Source organism: Sycon ciliatum, chromosome 9 (genome assembly GCF_964019385.1).
Source record: "Sycon ciliatum chromosome 9, ocSycCili1.1, whole genome shotgun sequence".
NCBI lineage: Eukaryota > Metazoa > Porifera > Calcarea > Leucosolenida > Sycettidae > Sycon > Sycon ciliatum.
The window spans coordinates 27,035,174-27,056,622 of NC_088651.1; the positions used below are offsets into that span (position 1 = coordinate 27,035,174).

Genomic DNA, 21,449 nt, shown 5'->3' on the forward strand with positions numbered 1-21,449 from the left:
AGAAACGACTGGTAGTAGAGAAATAGGTCGATACGCAGTAGGCTGACAAGGGTCAAGGCCGCCACCTTTGAATAGCGGCGACACTTTAGCAATTTTAAACTGATGGGGAACACACCCCTGACATAGCGAAGTATTGAAAATCATGGTGAGCGAGGGAGCCAGTATTGATGCCGAGTTTCTAAGGACAATACCCGGCAAGTCATCATGTCCAGTCGCTTTTGATGCGTCAACGGACTGGAGAAGGGCCGTAATGTCCTCCGTCGAAACAGGCGCAAATTCCGTAAATGCTGTTGCTTCACATTCGGCTGGTGCGTTGGCGCACAGCGCGTCTGGTCGTCCAGGGTTTTTTTTCTACAAAATCCACATATCTCCAGGGTCATGTACAACTTCGCCAAAACTGGCAAAAGTGCGGGAGAGGATTCCAACAGGTACTTGTGGTGGGCTTGAACTTTTTGCTCGTCCAGTCACCATGTTTATCATATTCCAGAGCTTCCGTCCATCCTTTCCGGCCGACTGTAGGCGAGCTTGAAAATACTGATCCTTTAGCCTCCGATCTAGCTTGCGCGCGGCTGCGCGGAGAGTGCGGTGTTGCTCTCGCAGGCGGACATCGTTTGGAGAGCGTGAAAGAAGTCGGTGGGCCTTGTTTCGTTGACGCACAGCAGATACAAGTTCAGGACACAACCATGGGCAAGGTCGGCGCCTCGGCTTACGAGGAGGTTGTAAGGGGGCGTGACGATCTAGAGCAGTAAAAACCTTTGCGTACCATTCGCTTATCATTGCATCAACATCATTCGACTTGCTGAAAATCTCAAGATTGCAGTCCTGCAAGTCAGCGTTAAAGTGCTCCCAGTTTATCCTCCACACTCGCCTCTTTCGAGATGCGACTCGTTCGGACTGCCGGGTGGCGATGATAATGTTGGCCACAAATGCGTAGTGGTTGCTGATGTCACACTTGATGACCGTGCATGTTCCAACTAGAGACTTAGGGGCGAGGAGCAGATCTATTAGGGTGGAAGTTGATGCCGTTACTCTTGTCGGTGTCCGGATGTAGTTTTCCAGATCAAACCGCTGGAGCATGGTGTGCATCCGGCTGTGTCCCGAGCACATGTCCACATTGAAGTCACCAATGGTGACCACGCGGTTGTTTCGTCGCAAGGTTAGATTGTTCAGACTGATTTCTAGGTCTTTCCATACTGCAGCAGAAGTGGAAGACGGAAAGTAGAACGTAGCGAGGGTGAAGGGTTCACCGGATTCTGTCTTCAAGGTGAGTATCAGATTTTCGATTGTGTCACTCTCGAGTTCAGCGTGTCTGGAAACAGCCAGGGTATCTCGACTGTATACAGCTATACCGCCACCAGGTCTCTGCCCGCGATCGCGCCTAAAGAGTCTATAATGAGGTATATGAATGGATGAGTCAGAAATCGAACAATCAAGCCAAGTTTCAGCAATGCCGAAGATATCTACATTGTGGTAGTTTATGAAGTTTTGGATTTCTCCTAACTTCTTTCTAAGGCTGCATACATTCAGAAAAGCAAGTTTACAAGACTTCTGTCGACCGACAGTAGTTCTATGTAATTGTGGATTCATTTAGTCGATCTATAAGGAAGCACTACATCTAGAAACTAATCCAAAACCTAAAACAAAAAATACACAGGCAGTTCAAGCATACTATTTCAAGGTGCAGTTCACTGCACCACTTCATGACGGCTCCTACCGCGGCCGCCGTCACCCGCACACTCTTCCTCGGAGTCCGACCCTCTACCATAGAAGTCGTCTGTCTTGGTGGTCGGGTAGACAGCCTTCGCGGACAAGTCGGCACTGGATGATGCATCACTCCTGGCTCCTCGCTTACGCTTCCTCTCCATGGAGTGCTCCAGCGCACTGAAGCGGTTCGCGACAGAGGGAAAAGCGGAGACGGTTTGTTGCAAGATTATTGGAGAAAAAGTAGAACACTTTCCACCTGCGACGTGCCAATCTTGCACCGGGGTAGGGACAGAAGATCCAGGAGCTGGAGTGGAAGTTACAGCTGCTTCAGGACCGGCTACATGTACTGCATTTGTATTGGACACAAGGCTATTGTTGTGTTGCACGTGGTCGTTAGAAGATGCAGCCACAAAAGGTTTCCGGGGAGTTGTGTTGTCTCCATGACCACCGGGTTCAGGTACGTGTCCCGCGGCAGGTGGGACTGGTACGGCTGTGTCATGGTGTTCTGAAGCTCGAACTGTCACTACCTCAGGTACCTGGATGATGTGTACAGGTGGTGGATCGTCCTCCGCAGTAGCACTGGCCATACTCAGCGTAGATGTAGGTTGCTGAGCTTTTGTGCGTGTAGTGGGTATGCTAGATACGCTGTCACCGTGCTGGGATGCGTTGGAGTTCACTTCAGAGTTCGAACCTACGCAATTCGTACGAGTACTCCCACGTTCGCAGGTCAACTGAGGTACAGAATCTGAAGGTTCAGAACTAGAGTTACTGTTAGTACGACTTGAACTTTCAGGCTCTCTGCCCGCCCTTACTTTACACTCTCGTGCTTCATGACCCGTTGTGTCTTTTGAAGCGCATCTACCCGCGCAAAGCAACTGGGAGCGACGGCATCCCAGGCTTACTTCTAAAGTACTGTGCCGACCTGCTAGCACCATCAGTTGCAGCACTTTTCAATGCGTCCCTGACCTCCGGCACTGTACCCGCTGGCTTTAAGCGTGCGTATGTGACCCCATTGCACAAGGCTGGCGATCCATCTGTCGCCAACAATTTCCGTCCTGTGTCCCTGCTCCCAATTCTCTCGAAGCTGCTAGATAAGGTGGTGCAGAAGGCACTTGTCACCTTTCTGGATATGGCTGGTTCTCTGCCCAGCACACAGTTTGCATTCCGGACAGGACATTCCACGGAGGATGCCCTTGTGCTGATGGTAAACAGGATCCTCGCCTCAAGAGACCGCCGCATGTTCACGGGTGTGGTCCTCCTGGATATGTCTAAGGCGTTCGACAAGGTTCGCCACCAGCAACTAGTCGAAGATCTCTTCTGTGTGGGCGTCACTGGAACAGCGCTCCAGTGGCTCATGTCATACTTGTCTGATCGCTGCCAGATTGTCCAGCTGGGATCCCAGCTTAGCACAGTGGCAGCCTGCTCCTGTGGAGTACCACAGGGGTCGGTATTAGGTCCACTGCTGTTCAGCCTTTACACCCGGGACATACCATCTGTTGCCCAGCAAGCTGAGTCCATCCAGTTCGCAGATGACATCGCACTGACCTGCAGTCGCCCAACACAACAGGAACTGACCGCCACTCTCTCCAGAGCAGTGACATGCATTGCTGACTGGCTGAAGCAGCGAGGTTTGATCCTTAATGCATCAAAAAGTCAGGCATTGGTAGTACCGGCTGGGAAGCTAGAAGCGCAACCTGAACTGGACGTATGGTGTCATGCGACTAAGCTGCCATCTGTCTCTTCTGCTCGCTACCTCGGAGTTCACATTGACAGCGCCATGTCTTGGAACACCCAGATGGATAGGTGCGTTGCCCGCCTCACCAAGAAAGTCGGTGTGCTGTGGCGGATGCGCCGCTGCCTCAGCATGCAAAGCCGCATCCAGTACTTCAAGTCGGTGATCATGCCTGATTTCTCATATGGCTCCAATGCCTTCTCAGCATCGCTGGCGGGTAAGCACCTGGACCGTCTCCAAGTTCTGCAGAATCGTGCGGCTCGAGCTGTGTACGGATGCTCGCCGCGCACCTCTGCCAGAAACCTGCTAGTCCAACTCGGCGCCTACCGTGTCCGGGAGATCTTCATCCAGAAGCTCATCTTCCTGGTTTGGCGCTGCCGCTACTCCCGTGCTAGCCCCACACTGCAAGTGCTGTTGCTACCAACCAGTGGCGCTCCTACTCGGCTGCAATTATCTATGGGTCTAAGACCACCGCCAACCCGCACTGAGCTGGGTAAGGGTTGTCTCGCGTTCCAAGGAGCTAGGCTCTGGAATGCGTTGCCCAGCGAGGTGCGGGCCATACCGCACCCGGCCCAATTTCGCACTGCTGCTGTTCCACACAGCATGAACCCTTGAGGTCAGACGGATCACTATCGCCATATTTTCATTATATGCCTGCCTGTTGGCCTGCCTGCCCGTCTCTCCCTGTTCTCTGACAACTTGCTTGTTAATTCGTGCGGTTGTTTTCAGACGTAAAGCCCTGCTGTAGAGGTCTCAGCCCTCATTTGTTAGTCTCTCTCTCTCTCTGTCTCTCTCTCGCTCTCGGATCTCTCTCTCTCTCTCTCTCTCTCTCTCTCTCTCTCTCTCTGTTTTTGGTGGACAAAAATATCTCTGGCGTTGATTGCTTTCTTGCTTCGACTTCTGCCGCGCCTTTGTTCTCGTACTCCCCTTTATGTACAAGTGTTGTGCAGACCCTCCCTTAATATAGTCTGTCTCATTTTGTCCTGAGATGTTTTGATGCATAGTGATTATGACGCTCATCATTCGCTCCCTTGTCACTGGACAGTTCTGTCCGTTTGGTTTTAGCGAATTCAAATAAAGAAAACAACAACAGTGCCACAGCGCCAGCACGTCTGGGTCTGCCCCCTGTGCCACACCCGCAACTTTCTCTTCTCAACGGTCACACACGACGGTACGGGTTTAGACAGTACGATATTGACGTACTGATTCCTGTCTTGAAGGACGTGCCTTCGAAGCTGATCTTGCCGTGTGATGGCGGATCAATAGGGAGGTTCTGCTAAACGTGAAACGTAGAGAAATCACGTAGAGAGCAGATGTCTGGGTTAGAGTCTACGGCTTCGCGTGTTTTGGCTCCAGATTTCTACGCGGAGATGGGGTTCTCTACGTTGTGGTACACGCAGAGAAAATGCGTACGGATTTGCTGGGTATCGATCAACTGCATGCAGAAAACTGCCAAATATGGAAGGGAAATTCCCAGTACACATTCCACGTGACTTCTCTAGGTGAAACGTAGAGCAGAACAGCATTTCTTTACGTTAGGGCGCGCTCACACTGCGACCATGAGCACGCGTCCATGCGTCAGCAAAACGCAGAAACGGGGCAGTCGTGCTCACACTGGGCCTCGTACACGCGTAGACGTGAACTTGTCACGCAAACTTTACGAATTGCAGTTCGTATCCAAAAGAGTTCGTGCGTTTCCTAATAAAGTTGTGGCCCGTTTTGGATGTAAATTTTCGCATGTTGCATGTTGGAGGAAGTGCCTCGTGGCTCGTATTCTTGAAGTCGACGAAAATAATTCATACAATCAGGTAGGTTTGGACTCTTGAGGGACTGCCGCTGACATCCAAGCGCTTTCGCTTTCCTGACCTCGTGGTCAGAGCAAGTGCCAGTGCAGTGGAAATTCCGGTAGTGGTTTCTTTTGTCTGTTGCCAAGATGAGAACTGTATTTTCCGATGAAATGTCTTGAGGTACGGCATTCCATCATCGCAGAAAAGTAGAGAAAGATGATTTCCGAAACCGCAAAGCCAGACCAAGCTACCATCGTATTGAACGATTACACTGTAGAAATTGGTCACTCACCCGATCACAACGAAGCAACTACAAAAACAAAAACAAAATCGACATCGTCCGAAAAGGGCAAAGAATGCATATATAATGTATATGGCGGTGCGTGCGTGCAGGACCACAACTACAAAATTTTAAAAAATGTGCAAATGTCGAGGTGACATCGACAACCGCCGATTTTCATGAATCAACACACCGGAATTTGAGAAATTGAACATCCTTCAGGCCAGGTTGTACACAAATACGCTTCACGTCTACGATCATGTTGTCGCCAAGTCGTGGCACCCCCCTCCGGAGGTCGCGGGCACGATTTGAAACGTGGCCGCGACGTTTTGGTCAAGTTCATGCCGTTGCCATGCAACTTGGCCGCATGGCCGCATGGACGCTGGTTTTGGTCGCAGTGTGACCTTACGGGAACGCGAAGAAAGTTCGCGTGATTCTTTGCGTTGCATTCCCAAAACGTAGCGCAGAACCTCCCTAATGAGCTTGCCGAAAACTGACAAAGATGCCGAAAGTGGGCCATCTGGAACAGTCCAACTAACTTCAGTAGTCATTCTTGGAATAAACAATGATCCTTGCCATAATGCATTCTTATATACATGAACAAGCAATGATGGACGTAACACCTAACAGCAGCAGCGTGATAATAGCAGGTGATAAGTGTATCCTATTCCTAGTGTTAGTAGTAACAGTGAATCTGTTACACCATTCCCCCCTCTCAACTGTCAGAACAGTACCAATTCGAAGGAACAGTTATGGTAACTAATGATCATGCATGGATATGTGGAATGCATGGTAGCCGAAAACAACACTGATGAACTCAAGATCCAGTGCATGTCCTCTGCATATAACGCCTGGCTGGCAGGGAAGCACTAAAGCCACTATCCTAATCATGCAGAATGCTACATTTCTATTGCAACACGTAGAAACTAGCAATACAACTGTGGCTGCCAATTAAATAGCAATTTTATGAAAAACGGTCCAGGTAGGTTTTCAGTGGAATAATAGCGTCTCCTGCTTCATCCATCAAGTATTCCTCCGGCTCCCAGGTGGCATCTCGGTAGCCCTTCCATTTCACTAGGTACTGCGTGCGCCGTCCTCTCTTCTTGTGCGACAACACCTTTTCGACAATGTACCGCGTATGGCCATCCGCATCGGTTAGGGGTGGAGGTGCCGGCTGAGTACGGCCCGGTATCTCATTGCCATGGTACAGCTTGAGGGCAGCAATATTGAACACTGGATGGGCCCGAATGATTCTTGGAAGAGCTAATCTGTACGCATTCGGGGCCACTTTCTTCTGCACCTTGAACGGCCCATACCACTTGAGCCTTAATTTGTGTGAAGGCCTGTCTCGTTCCTCGGGCGTCAGCAGGAAGTCCCTGAAGACCAACACCTCATCCCCCTCCCAGTTCAGGGCGTCCTCCACCCGTCCTCGATCCGCATACAATGATTGCCGGGCCTGCGCCGCCACGATGGCATCCTGTGCCTCACGTAGTGCCTCTACGCGGCCATCCAGCCATGACAGCGGACCATTCGTGTCCATGCCAGCTCCAGCTTTCTGCTTCGTCAATAAGCTCGAGGGAGTAACTGGATGGCATCCATGGTTGAGGAAAAATGGCGTGTTACCTGTTGACGCTTGATCGGCATTGTTGATCGCAAACTCACATAGCGATAGGAGCTCATCCCAATTGTTTTGCCTATGGTTGACGAAAGCTCTTAGCGTATCCTCAATGACACGGTTCACACGCTCAGTCATGCCATCGGTCTGCGGGTGGTTGGCCGTGCTCATTTTTAGGTCCACGCCAAGAATACTGAAAACCTCCTTGAAGAACGCCGACGTGAATCGCGGATCTCGATCACAAACTATCGTTTTGCTCAAGCCATGGGCAGCAAACACATGATCCACGTACAATCGGGCTGCCTCCTTAGAGTCAACATGAACAGTCGTCGGGATCAGGTGCACATACTTCGTCAGACGGTCCACAAAGGTTAGAATGGCGCTATGTCCTCGGCAGGTCAGCGGCAGTGCCATGATGAAATCCATGCTGATGTCTGTCCAGGGCTGTTCGGGGACTGGAAGGGACTGCAACAGTCCTGCCTTGGTCTGGCTACCCTTTACGCGTTGGCACCGGGCGCAAGATTTAACGAAGTCCTTCACAGTACTTCTCATGCCTGGCCAATAGAAGTATCTGCTCAGCTTCAGGTAGGTCCTGTCTCTCCCTGGATGGCCGGCCGTCAGGCAATCATGATTCTGTTTGAGCAGTTGCAGCCGTACCGGACCGCGAGGAATGCAGAGGTGAGCATCGCCCGATGTTACTAGGTACAGCCGCCGGTCCACACTGTTCCAGACGTATCGCTCATGCATGGCGTCTTCGCTGCAAGCCATCAAGCGCTTGATTACTGGCGAAAGCTCTGGGTCACTATCATACCCTGCTGAGATCTGATTCGCAATTCCTTGATTCACATCCAGAGAGAACTCGATTCCATTCAGTTCCAAGTCTGGTCGACGTGACAACGGGTCTGCTATGTTACACTTCCCTGGCTTGTGATGTACCGTGTAGTCATAGTCGGCCAGGAATTCAATCCATCGAGCCTCTCTCTTGGTTAAGTTTGGTTTGGTCCTGAGGTAGACAACTCCCATGTTGTCGGTGTAGAGTTGAAAGTGGCGAAATAGGTAGACTCGCCAGCACTGCAGGGCGTACACTACAGCCAAAGTTTCTCGCTCGGCGGCCGTGTAATTCCGTTCGGCAGAAGACAGCTTTCGGCTCACGTAAGCCACAGGATGCCAGGACTGGTCCTCTGCTTGCTGCGTTAAGACTCCTGCCACAGCAAAGTCACTTGCGTCAGTCTCAACGCGGAAATCCTGACTGACGTTTGCTAGTCGCAACACTGGTGCATCCAGCAGAGCAGACTTCAATCGCTCAAATGCCTCCTGTCGAGTCTGATTCCACTCGAAGCGCACATGTTTCCCTGTCAGTTCCTCCAGGGGTTTGGAGATGGCCGAGAAATGGTTAATGAACCTTCGAAAGTAATTAGCGAATCCCAGAAACTGTCTTACGTGCGTGACCGTCGTCGGGACAGGCCAGTTATGCACGGCCTTGATCTTCTCTGGATCTGGAGAAATGCATTGGCCGTCTATCCGGTGCCCAAGAAACAGAACGTCTGTCCGGCCGAATTCACATTTAGACGGTTTGCAATATAGCTCATTCCTCCTGAGGGCGTTTAAGATGGTTCTGACATGATCGAGGTGCTCCTCCCATGATTTGCTGAATATGAGGATATCGTCTAGAAACACCACAACGAATTTACGCAGGTATGGCTGGAGGACACTGTTCATCAAGGTTTGGAATGTTGCCGGGGCATTTGTTAGGCCGAAACCCATCACTGTGAACTGAAAGTGACCGAATGGGGTATTTATTGCTGTCTTCGGAATATCTGTTTCTTCTATTCGAATCTGATTGTAACCGGACCTCAGATCTAGCTTGGTGAAATACGCACTGCCTTGGACGGTATCAAAGAGGCCGTCAATATTCGGTAGGCATGCCTTGTTCTTAATGGTTATGCGGTTTAGCTCACGCCAGTCGCATACCATTCGAAGTGTTCCATCCGCCTTCTTTACGAAGAACACAGGGGCTCCGTATGGGGATTTGCTGGGCTGGATGAATCTTCTACGGAGCAGCTCGGTGAGCTGAGCTTGAAGCTCATCCATCTCTGGTTTTGGTAAACGATATGCTGCACGAGATGGCGGTTTAGCTCCTTCTTCCGTTTTTATCTCGTGATCTGCGCCTCTTCTGGGTGGCAGCTTGTTTGGAAGCTCATCGGGAAAGACGTCCCCGAACTCCTTCAGCAGGTCCTTGAAATCCTTCTGATCCTCCCTACCCGGACTATCCACCGTCTGTGGCTCGTCCGGATCACATACGCTAGGATTCCTTCTGCGCCACCTCTCATTGCATGCCTAGCCTGCTTCCCTGAGATGAGGAACGTCTCGATCGGTGGGTTGGATTTGTCCGTGCCATCACTTTCACTCGGTTGACAGATGATGGATCCACCCTCCAGCTTCATTTCATTGGTACGAAAATTGATCTGTGGGTTCGTCCGGGTCAGCCATGGCTTGCCGAGGATCACGTCATACCGCGTCATAGGGAATACTAGGAACTGTTGGTGCTCGCTAAAGTCGCCGACTACGGTCTTCAAGCTGTCCGTTTTCGTAATAGGCTGTGAGCGGACCGATCCATCAGCAAGTGTGACGTTCAGGACGTCGCTACCGGTTGTTGTGGAGATGTTGTGCTTCTTGACAAGGTCAGTTGAAATGAAGTCGTGGGTTGACCCAGAATCCAGTAGCATGGTAACGCGACGTCCATTTATCTTGCCCTGGACGCGCATTAGGTCGTGTTCGTTGTCGGCGGAAATGCTCCCTGTGCTGGTGGTTACTTCATTAGGCCGGCCAACAGTATCAGGTGACGAATGCTTGACAGGCGAGGCTTGAATTTCGGTCTCCTCGAGGCGTGGTTCCTCATTTGCTAAGGGGCTGAATTTGTTCTGAACTTTGATTCGTGGCCTATTCCTGGGTGCTCTCGTGTTCGCCAGTAGTCGCACTCCCTTCCTTACTGGCGTCCATCGTTTAAAGAAGGCTTGCTTGTGGCGTTCCTCCCTCCTTCTGGACAGAATCTGGCAATATGGCCGGGTTTCCTGCAGGTGAAACACAGCCTTGAACGACCCTCTGGCTCCCTGGTTTCTCTCCCACCGGATGGTGTTGGTTGGCTTGACCAGGGTCCAGGCTGGCGCCTCTGATGCCCTGGTGCGCGCACTGCCTTGGCGTAGCTTGCTTGGGCTAGCCGCATCGACTGGTCTGCTGAGACCGCAGCTCATATGGCTTGGGCCAAATGTTGCGGATGCTCCCTAAGTACCTCACCGCTTAGGCCCTGAGCCAGCCCACGCGTGAACAAGATAGCTCTGCAGTGGTCATCAAGCTCGGGAACTTGTAAGCTAAGCCGCGAAAATTTGTTGATGTATTCGTCAAGAGTCTCATCTTGGTGAAGAGCGAATAAGTCGATGCGCGCCTGTTCCCTGTCATAAACCGGGCCGTACACTTCTCCCAGCTTGCTCTTCAGGTCTGGCCAGTCGGAAAACAGCGTGTTTGCCTCCTGAGAGGCGATAAACCAAAGACGAGCGTTGCCCTCCAGAAAACTCGCCGCGTAGCTCAAGCGCTCCTCCGCGTTGTCCAGCTGCAGGGACTTCATGGCGAGTTCGATGGCGAAGGCCCACTCCTTGAACTCTCTTGTATCTCCACGAAACACAGGCGGAGATTTAACATGGCGCATGCGTGGCCTCTCTCCGCTGGGAGCTTGAGCACGTCTTGGCGTTTGATCTGATCCATCGCACTGACCGAGTGCGATAAGGTGATTCAGACGCTTCTGAATCTCGAATATACCGTAGGCGACTAATGCGGCCACTGCGCATAGCCCGAACATGACGAAAAGAAAAACCATCCTCTTGCCACCAGTGTAACAGTCCAACTAACTTCAGTAGTCATTCTTGGAATAAGCAATGATCCTTGCCATAATGCATTCTTATATACATGAACAAGCAATGATGGACGTAACACCTAACAGCAGCAGCGTGATAATAGCAGGTGATAAGTGTATCCTATTCTTAGTGTTAGTGTAACAGTGAATCTGTTACACCATCAGGCATTCCGACAGGGCAACCAAACACATGGAGCTGGGGTGGAGCCCTCGTCGGGGAGATGCAGTTCCAACTGCTCACCTCGTATGCAAAGTCCCTTGCTCAAAACCGTCTCGCGCTGAGCTCTACTTGAAAGTGTGACTTGGCACCAACCAGGTTTTCCATGCAGATCAATCTGCTTGACAGACTCTTTCACGTTTAAGTAATTGCCAGACAGTTCCTGCAGTATAAACTTGTTAGCTGCTCCCGGCTAATGATGCCCCCTCACACCGGAACACAAGGGTATTATAATTGGATAATTAGAAGTATTCGATAAGAGTGTAAACAGAAGGAGAACAGGACAACGACAACTCAAGACTAGACTAGAACAGAACAGAACCTGGAGCATGCGCTCTTCTATGTGAGTGGCTCATTGCCAAGGGGAACGAGCGGGAAATATGAATAGTGAGTATTCAGGTCGTAGCATACATACACCTATTACACTGTGCCCCCCTAGCTAAAATTCGCGTCCACGGGAATGAACGAAATACCTAGGAAACAAACAAAAGAAAACAAACCAAATAATAAACTCAGTCCAGGACATACTCAGCTAGTCGAGCAGGTGCAGTGCGAACCCGGCCAGAACGACGAGAAACAGGAGAAGAAGTACGGACCGGATCAGACGACGGCGGCTGTAGCGGTGGAAAATCATCATCGGACAGCGTAATCGGGTCAGGACGAGAAGCAGTAACGGCAGGCGGTTGACAGTCGGGAGGACGGGAAACGGCTTCAGGCGGACGAACAAACTTGCCACTGGCAGCATCATATCGGGTGAAACACTCAGACAGAGCAGGATCAGCAAACGGAGCAAGAAGACTCTGAGGCTTGAAACAATCCGGCGACGGTCCAGCGGCAGAGGCACCAGGAGGACGAACAAAAACGGCCGGAGGAAGAATCTCGGCAGCCGGAGGAACATCAGCAGCAAGTGGCATTTCATCAGCAGCTGACAGCGGAACATCACGGGCAAGAGGCGGCGGACTCGGCGGAGGAGACGGGGCAGCATCTTGCGGCGGCGTTGGTGCCAGTGGCGGAGACTCACTGTGCACATGTGCTTCAGGTTCGGCTAGCAAGCGCGACAGACCATCAGCATTCAGATGTTGGCGACCTGGACGGTGGACGACTCGGAATTCATATTCGGATAAACAGTCAAGCCAACGTGCTTTCCGTCCGCGGGGTTCCTTCAGGTTCCGGAGTGCAGTCAACGCAGTATTGTCCGTCCTGGCAACAAATGGTTGTGCCAACAAGTAGTGCCTGAAATACTCCGCAAAATAGACCAGAGCAAGGGCCTCACGATCGCTAGCATCGTAGTTGCGCTCAGCTTTCGTCCGTACACGGCTGCCGTACCCAATTGGTCGCTCAGTTCCATCCTGGATCTGGCTGAGGACTGCACCAATCGACACATTGCTCGCATCGGTGTCCAGAATGAATGCACCTGCTGAAGCTTCAAACTGGGGGTACGCCATCACCGGCGCACTGGCAAGCGAACGCTTCAGAGCCTGGAACGCCGTTTCGCAAGCTTTCGACCACGCAAAGCGAGCATTCTTGCCTGTCAGAGCAGTCAGCGGAGCAGCACGCTGGGCGAACCCACGGATGAAGCGGCGATAATATCCAGCGAAGCCAAGGAACTCGCGGACAGCTGTGACAGATTTCGGAGTCTTCCAGTTCCTGACCGCGACGAGTTTGGCTTCATCCGGGGAGATGCCCTCCGCTGACACGCGGTGTCCTAAGAAAGTGACCTCCTCCTGGAAGAAGGAGCATTTCTTCAGATTGAACCGCAGTCCAGCGGACCGAACTCGCGCGAACACGGGCAGCAGAATCTGGAGTTGGCCAGACAGCGTTTCGCTGGCATTCAGGACATCATCAAAGAACACACGGCAGAATGGCTGAGCCGGTGTGTTACATAAGCCACTCAGGACTGCTTCCATTACGCGCTGAAATGTCGCTGGGCCATTCCTGCAGCCCATCGGCAAAACATTATACTCAAACAAGCCCAGTGGCGTGGTAAATGCCGTCTTAGCCTTGTCGCTTCCTTCCATTGCTATTTGCCAGTACCCTGACGCTAAGTCAAGGGACGTGAAATACCGACAGCCAGACAGGGAATCAAGCATGTCATCCGCCCGGGGAATCGGGTAAGCATCAGGCTCGGTCACAGAGTTCAACTTCCTGTAGTCGATACAGAGTCGAAGAGAGCCATCCTTCTTTGGCACCAATACTATGGGTGATGCCCACGGACTAATCGATTCTTGTATTATGCCTTGCTTTAACAGCGGATTCAGTAGATCTTGCAGAGCCTTCCGGCGGTGATATGGAATCCGCCTGGTAGGTTGTTTTATAGGGTTATTTTGTCCTGTGTTAATTTTATAAGGGAATATGTCACAGTAGCCATAGTCATCATCATGCAAGATAAATAAATCGTGGTTATCATGAAGTAGTTCAGTGAGCGTGCGAGACTGTTCTGTGGAGAGATGATTTTGTGCGTTGATATATTCATCGATGACTTTCTTGCGTTGCTCAGTTAGCGGGATCGGGTCGGGTGAAACTGAGGAAACCATAGCTTCAGTGTCGTCAATATGTTCACAATCTGTAGGAATTTGATGAAGTTCGGCAACATTGGTATTTTTATGAATGAGTATAGGATGATTTGCATGATTTTCAACAGCCACAACCACACGTGTTTGGTTAGGGCCAACAGTCACAAGACTAGGAGTCACTGCCACATCTGGATGCTTCGCCATAAAGGACTCCAATGGATCTGCCACGCAATCCATCGCAACCATGCACACATCAACAGCTGCACAAGGCACCAAGACAACATGTCCTGCAGGTACCGACAACTCCATCTCAAACACCACACGAGATGAGTATACCACAGGGTCGGCCACACTTTCGGGCGCACACGCCGGGACAACGCCAGGTTGAGCCATGGGTTCAACAACCCGTGCAGACAATGAATCGTCAAGGGCAACACGAGAAGAATACGACGAAACAGGTACATCATCGGAGCATGCATCAGAATGAGGAGTATGAGTATTACATGAGGGGGAAGTATTACGCGGAACAATACGATCATAGGGCGTACGTGACGGAGGACACCCAGAACCAGAAACATGCAACGGAACAGACACATCGCCAAACATCACAACACCACGAGCAATGTCTAATACACCACCATGCTGCAACAAAAAATCGGAACCAAGAATCATGTCGCAGTGAATACCAGGAGAGACAACAACCGTGTGCTGGAAAGACAGATTTCCTAGCGACATACACAGATCCATGGATCCAACGACAGGAAGTTGTGCGCCATTGACTGCACACAACCGCGGAGCAGACTCTAGAGGAGGTCGCTCTGTCAAATTAGGCAACAATTTAGAATGCACTAACGACACACTTGAACCAGAATAAACAAGAGCCACAACAGGAGACGAAGACGAAGACGAAAGACAAACATCAACGTGCACAATAATGGGTGAGATCGCACCACATACCTCCTCGAGGGGCTCCACTCGGACGACTGACGGCGGCCCCGTGTCACCAGTCCAACCTAGTTTTTTGCGTGCGGGCAAGATGCAATGAAGTGGCCCTCTTCACCACATCCATGGCACACTCCACGGACAGGCCTCGCAAAACTCTGGCCACGACCACGACTGGGCGCACCAGCACCAGCACCACGAGCAACAAAACGTACATGGTCTTGCTGGGGTCGGGTGGGGCGATACAGACTCACGCTCTCCATTTTCGCCTCCAAAGCAGAGAGACGCGAATCAAAACTCGACAAAAGCGAAGCCAACTGGTCTCGCTCAGATTCCGATTTCAGTGGACCGACTGCTGCGTATACGTAGGGGTCACGACCATGAGCAGTGCGACGGGGCTTCACTTCCGGAGCAGCAGCAAATACGGGCTGTGCATACTGGTAAGGTACGGTGCGGGCCTGCTCGCGAGCATAAATAGCACCTACCTCGATGGCCTTTTGGACCGCCGCATCCAAATCAGTGGGCCGAGGTGACGCCAATGCCAAGCGCAAATCCTTCGATGCCTGGCCATCAATAAAAAGTTGCAAAAGCATGGAATCAAGCAGTGCACCTTGTTGTCCTGGGTAGGCTCGACGAGCGAGCAGACGAAGTTCCGTGGCATACCCGTGCTGAGTTTCACTCGCCAGCTTCACTCGCTGGCGAAGACTGGCCTCGTGCATCAATGCTTGCTGGGGCGGCTCAAGACGGACATGCAGAGCCTCGACTGCGTCGGAAAAGTTTATGTCAGGCGTGTGAGTTAGAATTTCGGTGAACATCTCATGAGCTGTACCAACAAGGCGAGCAGGTAGTAGCCGTAGCTTTTGTTCGTCGTCGTACCCACTCAGCTCGCATGTGTGGACGAAATGCCTCATGTACGTGGTGAAATCTTGGCCTGGCTGATTTCCGAATGTCTCAGGAAGCAAAACTGGCTTCGGCAGTGGACGTGCATGTGGTGTGTCTGTGTCCGGCAAACGAAAACGATGGGACAACCCTTGTACCGGCGAACTCTCGCGCTCTTCAGCAATGTTTATGTCACAGCCAGCTTCAACGAAGCTACGCTCTAGCTTTTCTTGTCTCTTGGATTTCGCTGAACGGCCCATTGTGCAAAAAAATTTGTTTTTGAATTTTTGAATTTTCGAAAAAAAATTATCTGCAAAAATTTCCCGTGGACTCGATCAACTATCGATCTAATTCTAAATCTATTACGTAACCTATCGTGCGTAGCGGCAAACAACTAAATTTGGCAGAGACAATTCCAAATAGGCAACTACTCTACGGACACAGTGTAGCTAGACTCTACTACCCAGCTAGCAGATATCCTAACAAGACACTAGACATGCAGCCAGTATATAGTATGCACAAAACACGGACACAGAAAATGTTCCGAAAATGTTTGGCCAGACAGGTTGGCGCCAATGCTTGACCTATGGACTGTAAACCATGGTAAACAATGCATGCAACGAGAAAACGACGAGCAGAAAGAAACACAATGCAGAAAGGAAAATATTGACGAAGAGAGTGGATGAGGATATGGTTTCACTTGCGTGGGCCTTCGTGGTTCTTCATAGTCGGCGATCTCCGAAGGCGTACATATGGTCAAAAGGCCAATCTTTCGATACTTTGAAAGAAAACATGGATGGAGCAGGAGCTCCAAGCTTAATAGTGGTTACCAACCGCCTTCAAACTAGGAAGGTTCAATGTTCTGCATAGACGAAAGATGGGAAGGATAGCAAAACCAAAGTGAGTACGTGTGAAGTCCCATGGTAGCAAAGAATGTCGAATGTTGCTGGGCAATCACAAAAACAGTAAAAGACTTTACAAAGTGGTCAAACTACAATTCGAAGGAGAAAAGCAGTACACCACCCCTCTTAGGTGCCCCAGAAATATCGAAGTCACATACGGAATAGGAATTTTGCCGAAAACGACTTGTACGCAACCTAACGCCAGTATCCTACAGTAATCCTCGTGAAATACAATGATTGTGATGGAATAGTTGACTATAAATCAAGTAAATACAGGCGTGAGTTAGATAATGAAATACTGGCCGATGGTTTAGTGTCTATCTGATCATTTTTTAAATATTTTCCAACAGACGACGCAACACTTCAAGTCAATGAAGCAACATTCTATTGAGCAGATTGCATTAATCAATGCTACTCTGCAGGAGGAAAGACAGAAGGTTAGTTAAATTTTTGTCAGTACTCGCAATAAGACTATTGAAAGTACTGTCCCTGATATGACTTACAAGGCATCGGTGTCTAATCGATTCAAGTGATTAGCCTCACAGGGAGAGATTAGAGTCCAAGAAGTCCGAAAATGGAAGAGCCCGAATTGGACTGTACTGACAGGGAGAGTTTTGTTCAAAGGCTGTTGCAGGTCCGCAGCAGGTTTTTTAATGTGAGATGTAGAGTAGACATGATACCCGCATGTGATCAGATGATCTGTTGATATGTATAATTATGGTGTCAGCAAACAACTTAAAAACATTTTCTTACAAATTCATTTTGAAGGCATGCCCTGTTTTCCCTAGTCAACTGGTGCAGAGCATGCCCTTTGCAAGTGAATGTTGAAACGAGGGCTCTCCTTGGTGCTGCTTTGCGAGTTTTTTTCACAGTCGTAAGAAAGCCTATATTCGGTAAAACCACAATTTTTTCCACAGCTTTATTTGTAATTGTACAATGTCTAGTTGTTTTTACTGCTACGTGTAGTAGTTCCAACTTAGTTCCAGGATTGGTTCAAGTGAACGACAACCCAAACATGCCATGAATCAGGTTAGAGAAGAGTGAAACACAACTACAGAACCAATGAGAACGCGCAACAGGAAACGAACTGGCTGTGGCAAGATGTCAACAAACTGTACCTATTTATAGAATAGTTCGCTTTCTATTCTTTTTAAAATAAACTAATAAAAAACGATTTTCATGAGACTCCATTTTGGATCAATCTTTTTGCAGGCTCATCGTGCGTTTTCGTTCTTTCTGTCTTTGGGCAACTTTGGCAAGATGGCAGATTCAGCTTCCTCTTCTCGTTTCGTTCCAGTTTCTGACGAAGAGAAGGCTCGTCTTCTAGACGAAGCAGTACCTCAGAAAACAAAGCAGGCAACGAGGTTTTGGATGTCTGTGTTCAAAGACTTTTGTTCGGACAATGAAGATGCCCGAAAACTTCTACAGGAAAAGGACGCTGACTGGATGAGCATCGAAGAGGAAACATTAGCCTCTTTATTGGAGTCCTTTTACTGCTGTGCCAGGAAAAAGGATAAAACTGAGTACAAGCGTGCTTCGATGATTGCAGCCAGAGGTGCTATCCAGCGCCAACTCAATATCTTCAACAGAGGAATTGACTTGAAAAGTCTAAAGTTCGACCGCGCCAACAAACTGCTCGATGCTGTTCTCAAGGACAAAAAGAAGAATGGTCGAGAGGCCCCGGTCACGCACAAGGAGACGATTTGCGATGCAGACTGGGAGAAACTGTCCGGGTATTTCGCAGACGTGAGCACTACTCTTGACGTAAAGAAGCTCACTCAGTACGTGTGGTTCAACTGCACGATCCATTTCTGTCTTCGTGGAAACGAGGCACAATCCCAGCTCAAGCCATCCGACCTCGTATTCACGACAATCGCTGGTGAGGAAGCCATTGTTCTGCACGCTGATTATATGTCAAAGAACCATCAGGGTGGTCTGACAGGGAGCCATACTGAGACCAGCGGAGCAATCACAAGATCTGATATGATCGCTGTTTTCCGAAGGTACCTGTCAAAGCTCCATCCAGAAATGGATCGTCTATTCCAGCGGGCAAAGTACGGAAGTGGGGTGCTCGCCATGGACTGTGATGTTTGGTTTATGAAGTCGGCACTTGGACACAACACATTGGGTAAGTAGCTGTATTTTCTCCCATTTTGAACGGCGTTTTGTATAACTCTTGTTCCAAGCTTCTGTGATTGGTGTCAGTGTTCCCTCTCAGGTGTTCTATACTTGTACCTAATTTTTATTGAGATTCTGGAGGTTGTGATGAATGACTCATTTCACTCATTAAGATATCTGTTTCTGTATATTTTGTGATACTGCTATGCAGGAAAGATGATGAAGGAGATTTCTTCAGCCGCTGGCCTTGGCCAGACGTACACTAACCACTGCGTCCGTGTTACTTCTATATCCCACATGAAGGCCTCCGGAGCTGAGGATCGCAAGATCTGCACCGTAAGTGGTCATCGCAATGTGCAGTCACTTCAGGCATATGACCGACCGACGGCATCGGATGTCGTGGCTTTGTCAAAAGCAATTGACAAGGAAAATGTTAGTCCGCAGACATCACCAGCACCTGTACCTGCTTCACCCGTGTCTGCACCGCCTGCTGCTGTCGCTGCTGCTGCTGCATCATCTAGTCCTTCACCACTGGGCTCTCTGTTCTCTGCTCAAGGCTCAACTTGGTCGAATGTTACTATCAACGTAACTCCACAGCTGCCTGAGAAACGTAAGAATCGCCCGAGTTTGAAATTGAAGAAGAAGCCAAAGAAGGAGCATGATGATGATGATAAGTGAATTTTTGTATCTCTTGTTCTTGTTGTGATCTCTCGTTCTATTACTCTACGCTCTACTCTATTTTTCTGCATATTCTCCTATTCAATCCCTAAAAAGTGGTTTTTTATAGCTACAGGTTTTTTATAGCTACAGGTTTTTTACACAGGTTTTTTATCACTGGCAGGTTATTACAGCCATGTTTTATAGCTACAGGTTTTTTATTGAGGTCTATACACGATATAAACAACTTGCATTCATCACAAAAATATGCAGAGGTTTTTATTAGTATATTTTAAATGTACATATATGTGACAATATCAAAGAGGATAACAATAAGATTGTGACAGTTTGGCAGTTGTTGTGTCAACTGTTCCACTGGACGTCTCCACTGCCTACACACAGTCTGCCTGGCTTGTGCTTAACAGTTTCATGATGGGCTAAGGCCGGGAGAGATTGGTAGTCTGGTCCATTGATGCTCTCTTAGGTATAACTGCTTATTACTTCAGAAGTATTGTTTTAGTTGTCTCCCAGCACTACCTCATCTCCGTCTCTATTCCTGAGTTGAAGTAAACAAAAAGAGTATATTATCGTGTCCATTCACTAATGGAACTCACGACGGCCCAGTAAACCCTATTCCTGGGTTTGACAGCAGTGAAAATGGCTACTCAACATTGTTCTGGCTAATTAACAATCACTACCGCGTGCCACAAATTGGGCATATTACACTCATATCATGTGCATGTTTGTAATCTATTTCTATGTCATTTTCAGTGCGGTATTGTATCCTGGAAGACATTTACAATGGAGACATCTCATAGTAGTGCTAGAGTAAACCCGTTCAGTGGAGTCGTGTTCAACAAGACTAGACCTGACACTGTTATCAGAGTGGTGTACACAACCTCTATTGGATTTTTTCATGGGGACAATAACTGGCATTGTGTGAAGGTGTCAGTGCGTATCAACGGCAGTGACTGTTCAGACCCAGCCCCTATCAGAAGTGGAAGCACTGGTTCAACAGCCCACTATCAAATACATGCTGGTGTTGTGAGTGGTATTTGCAATCTCAACACTTCAGGTCCGCTGTCCTTCTCTACACGCATAGAGGCACAATGCACTACAGGTGATTATCGCCTGGGTTTCTACGCTGGTACAGGTACCATCACATCCACTCTGCATATCGAAGAACTTTGCAATAATCAACAGAACTAGGTGTTTGCCTCCCAATCCCTCTGCCCCCCCCCCCCTCTCTACTCTCTCTCTCCCCTCTTTCCATCTATGTAACAATCTAGTAGTTTGTATGGTTGTCTGGTAGTCTCCCTGAGGCAGGAAACACGGCGTTAGAACATACAACCTGTTTCCCGTTTTTCTACATAGTATCCTGTCTATCCATCTTTCTATCTATCCACTCTATCCACTCTATCCCTAATATCTATCAGTTCTATTTGTACCTATATACCTATCTGTTCTGTCTAAATTGAATCTTTACTTATTTTATAAATGTATCATCTTTCCCTTACCAACATTGAACAGCACGAGTACATTTATGTTTCTTGTATCTTGTAAGTATCAATGTATCTATGTTGCTCTACATCTCCAACTACCACAATTCGTTTTCAACTGCAACTCTGTTACTATTATGCTATGCGCTCCTTGTTATTGACATTATTGACTTGCCTTTTTTGGGACACGCGGTTGTTACAACAGCGGCCTTAGTAAGGAACTCGCAATTTACCACATTTTTCGTCTACTCCTTTCGATTTCGGTTATAATTCATAAAGGTTTGCTCTGTAATCACTGCAGAAACGTTTTCAATGCTTCACTACCCCGCTTCAATTTTAAAATGTCTTCCATCTTTGTGCTCATGACGGCATCATCAGCAGTTCTGGATTTCGTTGTCCTATTCTTCATGTAATTTGCGGTTTCAGGAATACAGTTCACAAAGTAAGATATTAGCGCTTGCACCCGAATGCATCAGAGCAGTGTATAGGAAATGGGAGAGCCAAGTGACTACATGCAATGGAAAGTCACAGAGCAAAGCTGCATGCATACCCACGTATTCTCACAACACCGCACAAGGATGATTGGGGTACACCAGTGTGCTGGTTTCGATCAACTGGTGAAGCGATTGGCGTTGCAAACAGCCAAAGTGATCGCTCACGACTGAGCTGCAGCAGTACCCGCGACCGGGTGCAAAGT

The 21,449-nt window shown here is 49.2% G+C and overlaps 2 protein-coding genes across 4 annotated transcripts in view; both read left to right on the top strand.

Annotated features, from left to right (window-relative positions):
- Nucleotides 1–21,198, top strand: part of LOC135825193 (laminin subunit gamma-2-like) — a 42,725-nt gene extending 21,527 nt beyond the window's left edge. For all 3 annotated transcript variants that reach the window (XM_065337922.1, XM_065337923.1, XM_065337924.1), the window contains 2 exons: nucleotides 16,829–16,915; nucleotides 20,025–21,198. In XM_065337922.1, coding sequence (XP_065193994.1) covers nucleotides 16,829–16,915; nucleotides 20,025–20,462 — 525 coding nt within the window. In that variant the 3' untranslated portion in view covers nucleotides 20,463–21,198. The remainder of the gene's footprint in view (nucleotides 1–16,828; nucleotides 16,916–20,024) is intronic.
- LOC135825295 (uncharacterized) lies at nucleotides 17,725–19,406 on the top strand. The gene is made up of 2 exons (XM_065338034.1): nucleotides 17,725–18,606; nucleotides 18,808–19,406. Exons 1-2 carry the CDS (start codon nucleotides 17,739–17,741, stop codon nucleotides 19,272–19,274), a joined length of 1,335 nt encoding a protein of 444 aa, XP_065194106.1. The 5' UTR covers nucleotides 17,725–17,738; the 3' UTR covers nucleotides 19,275–19,406.
- Nucleotides 21,199–21,449: the final 251 nt, after the last annotated feature.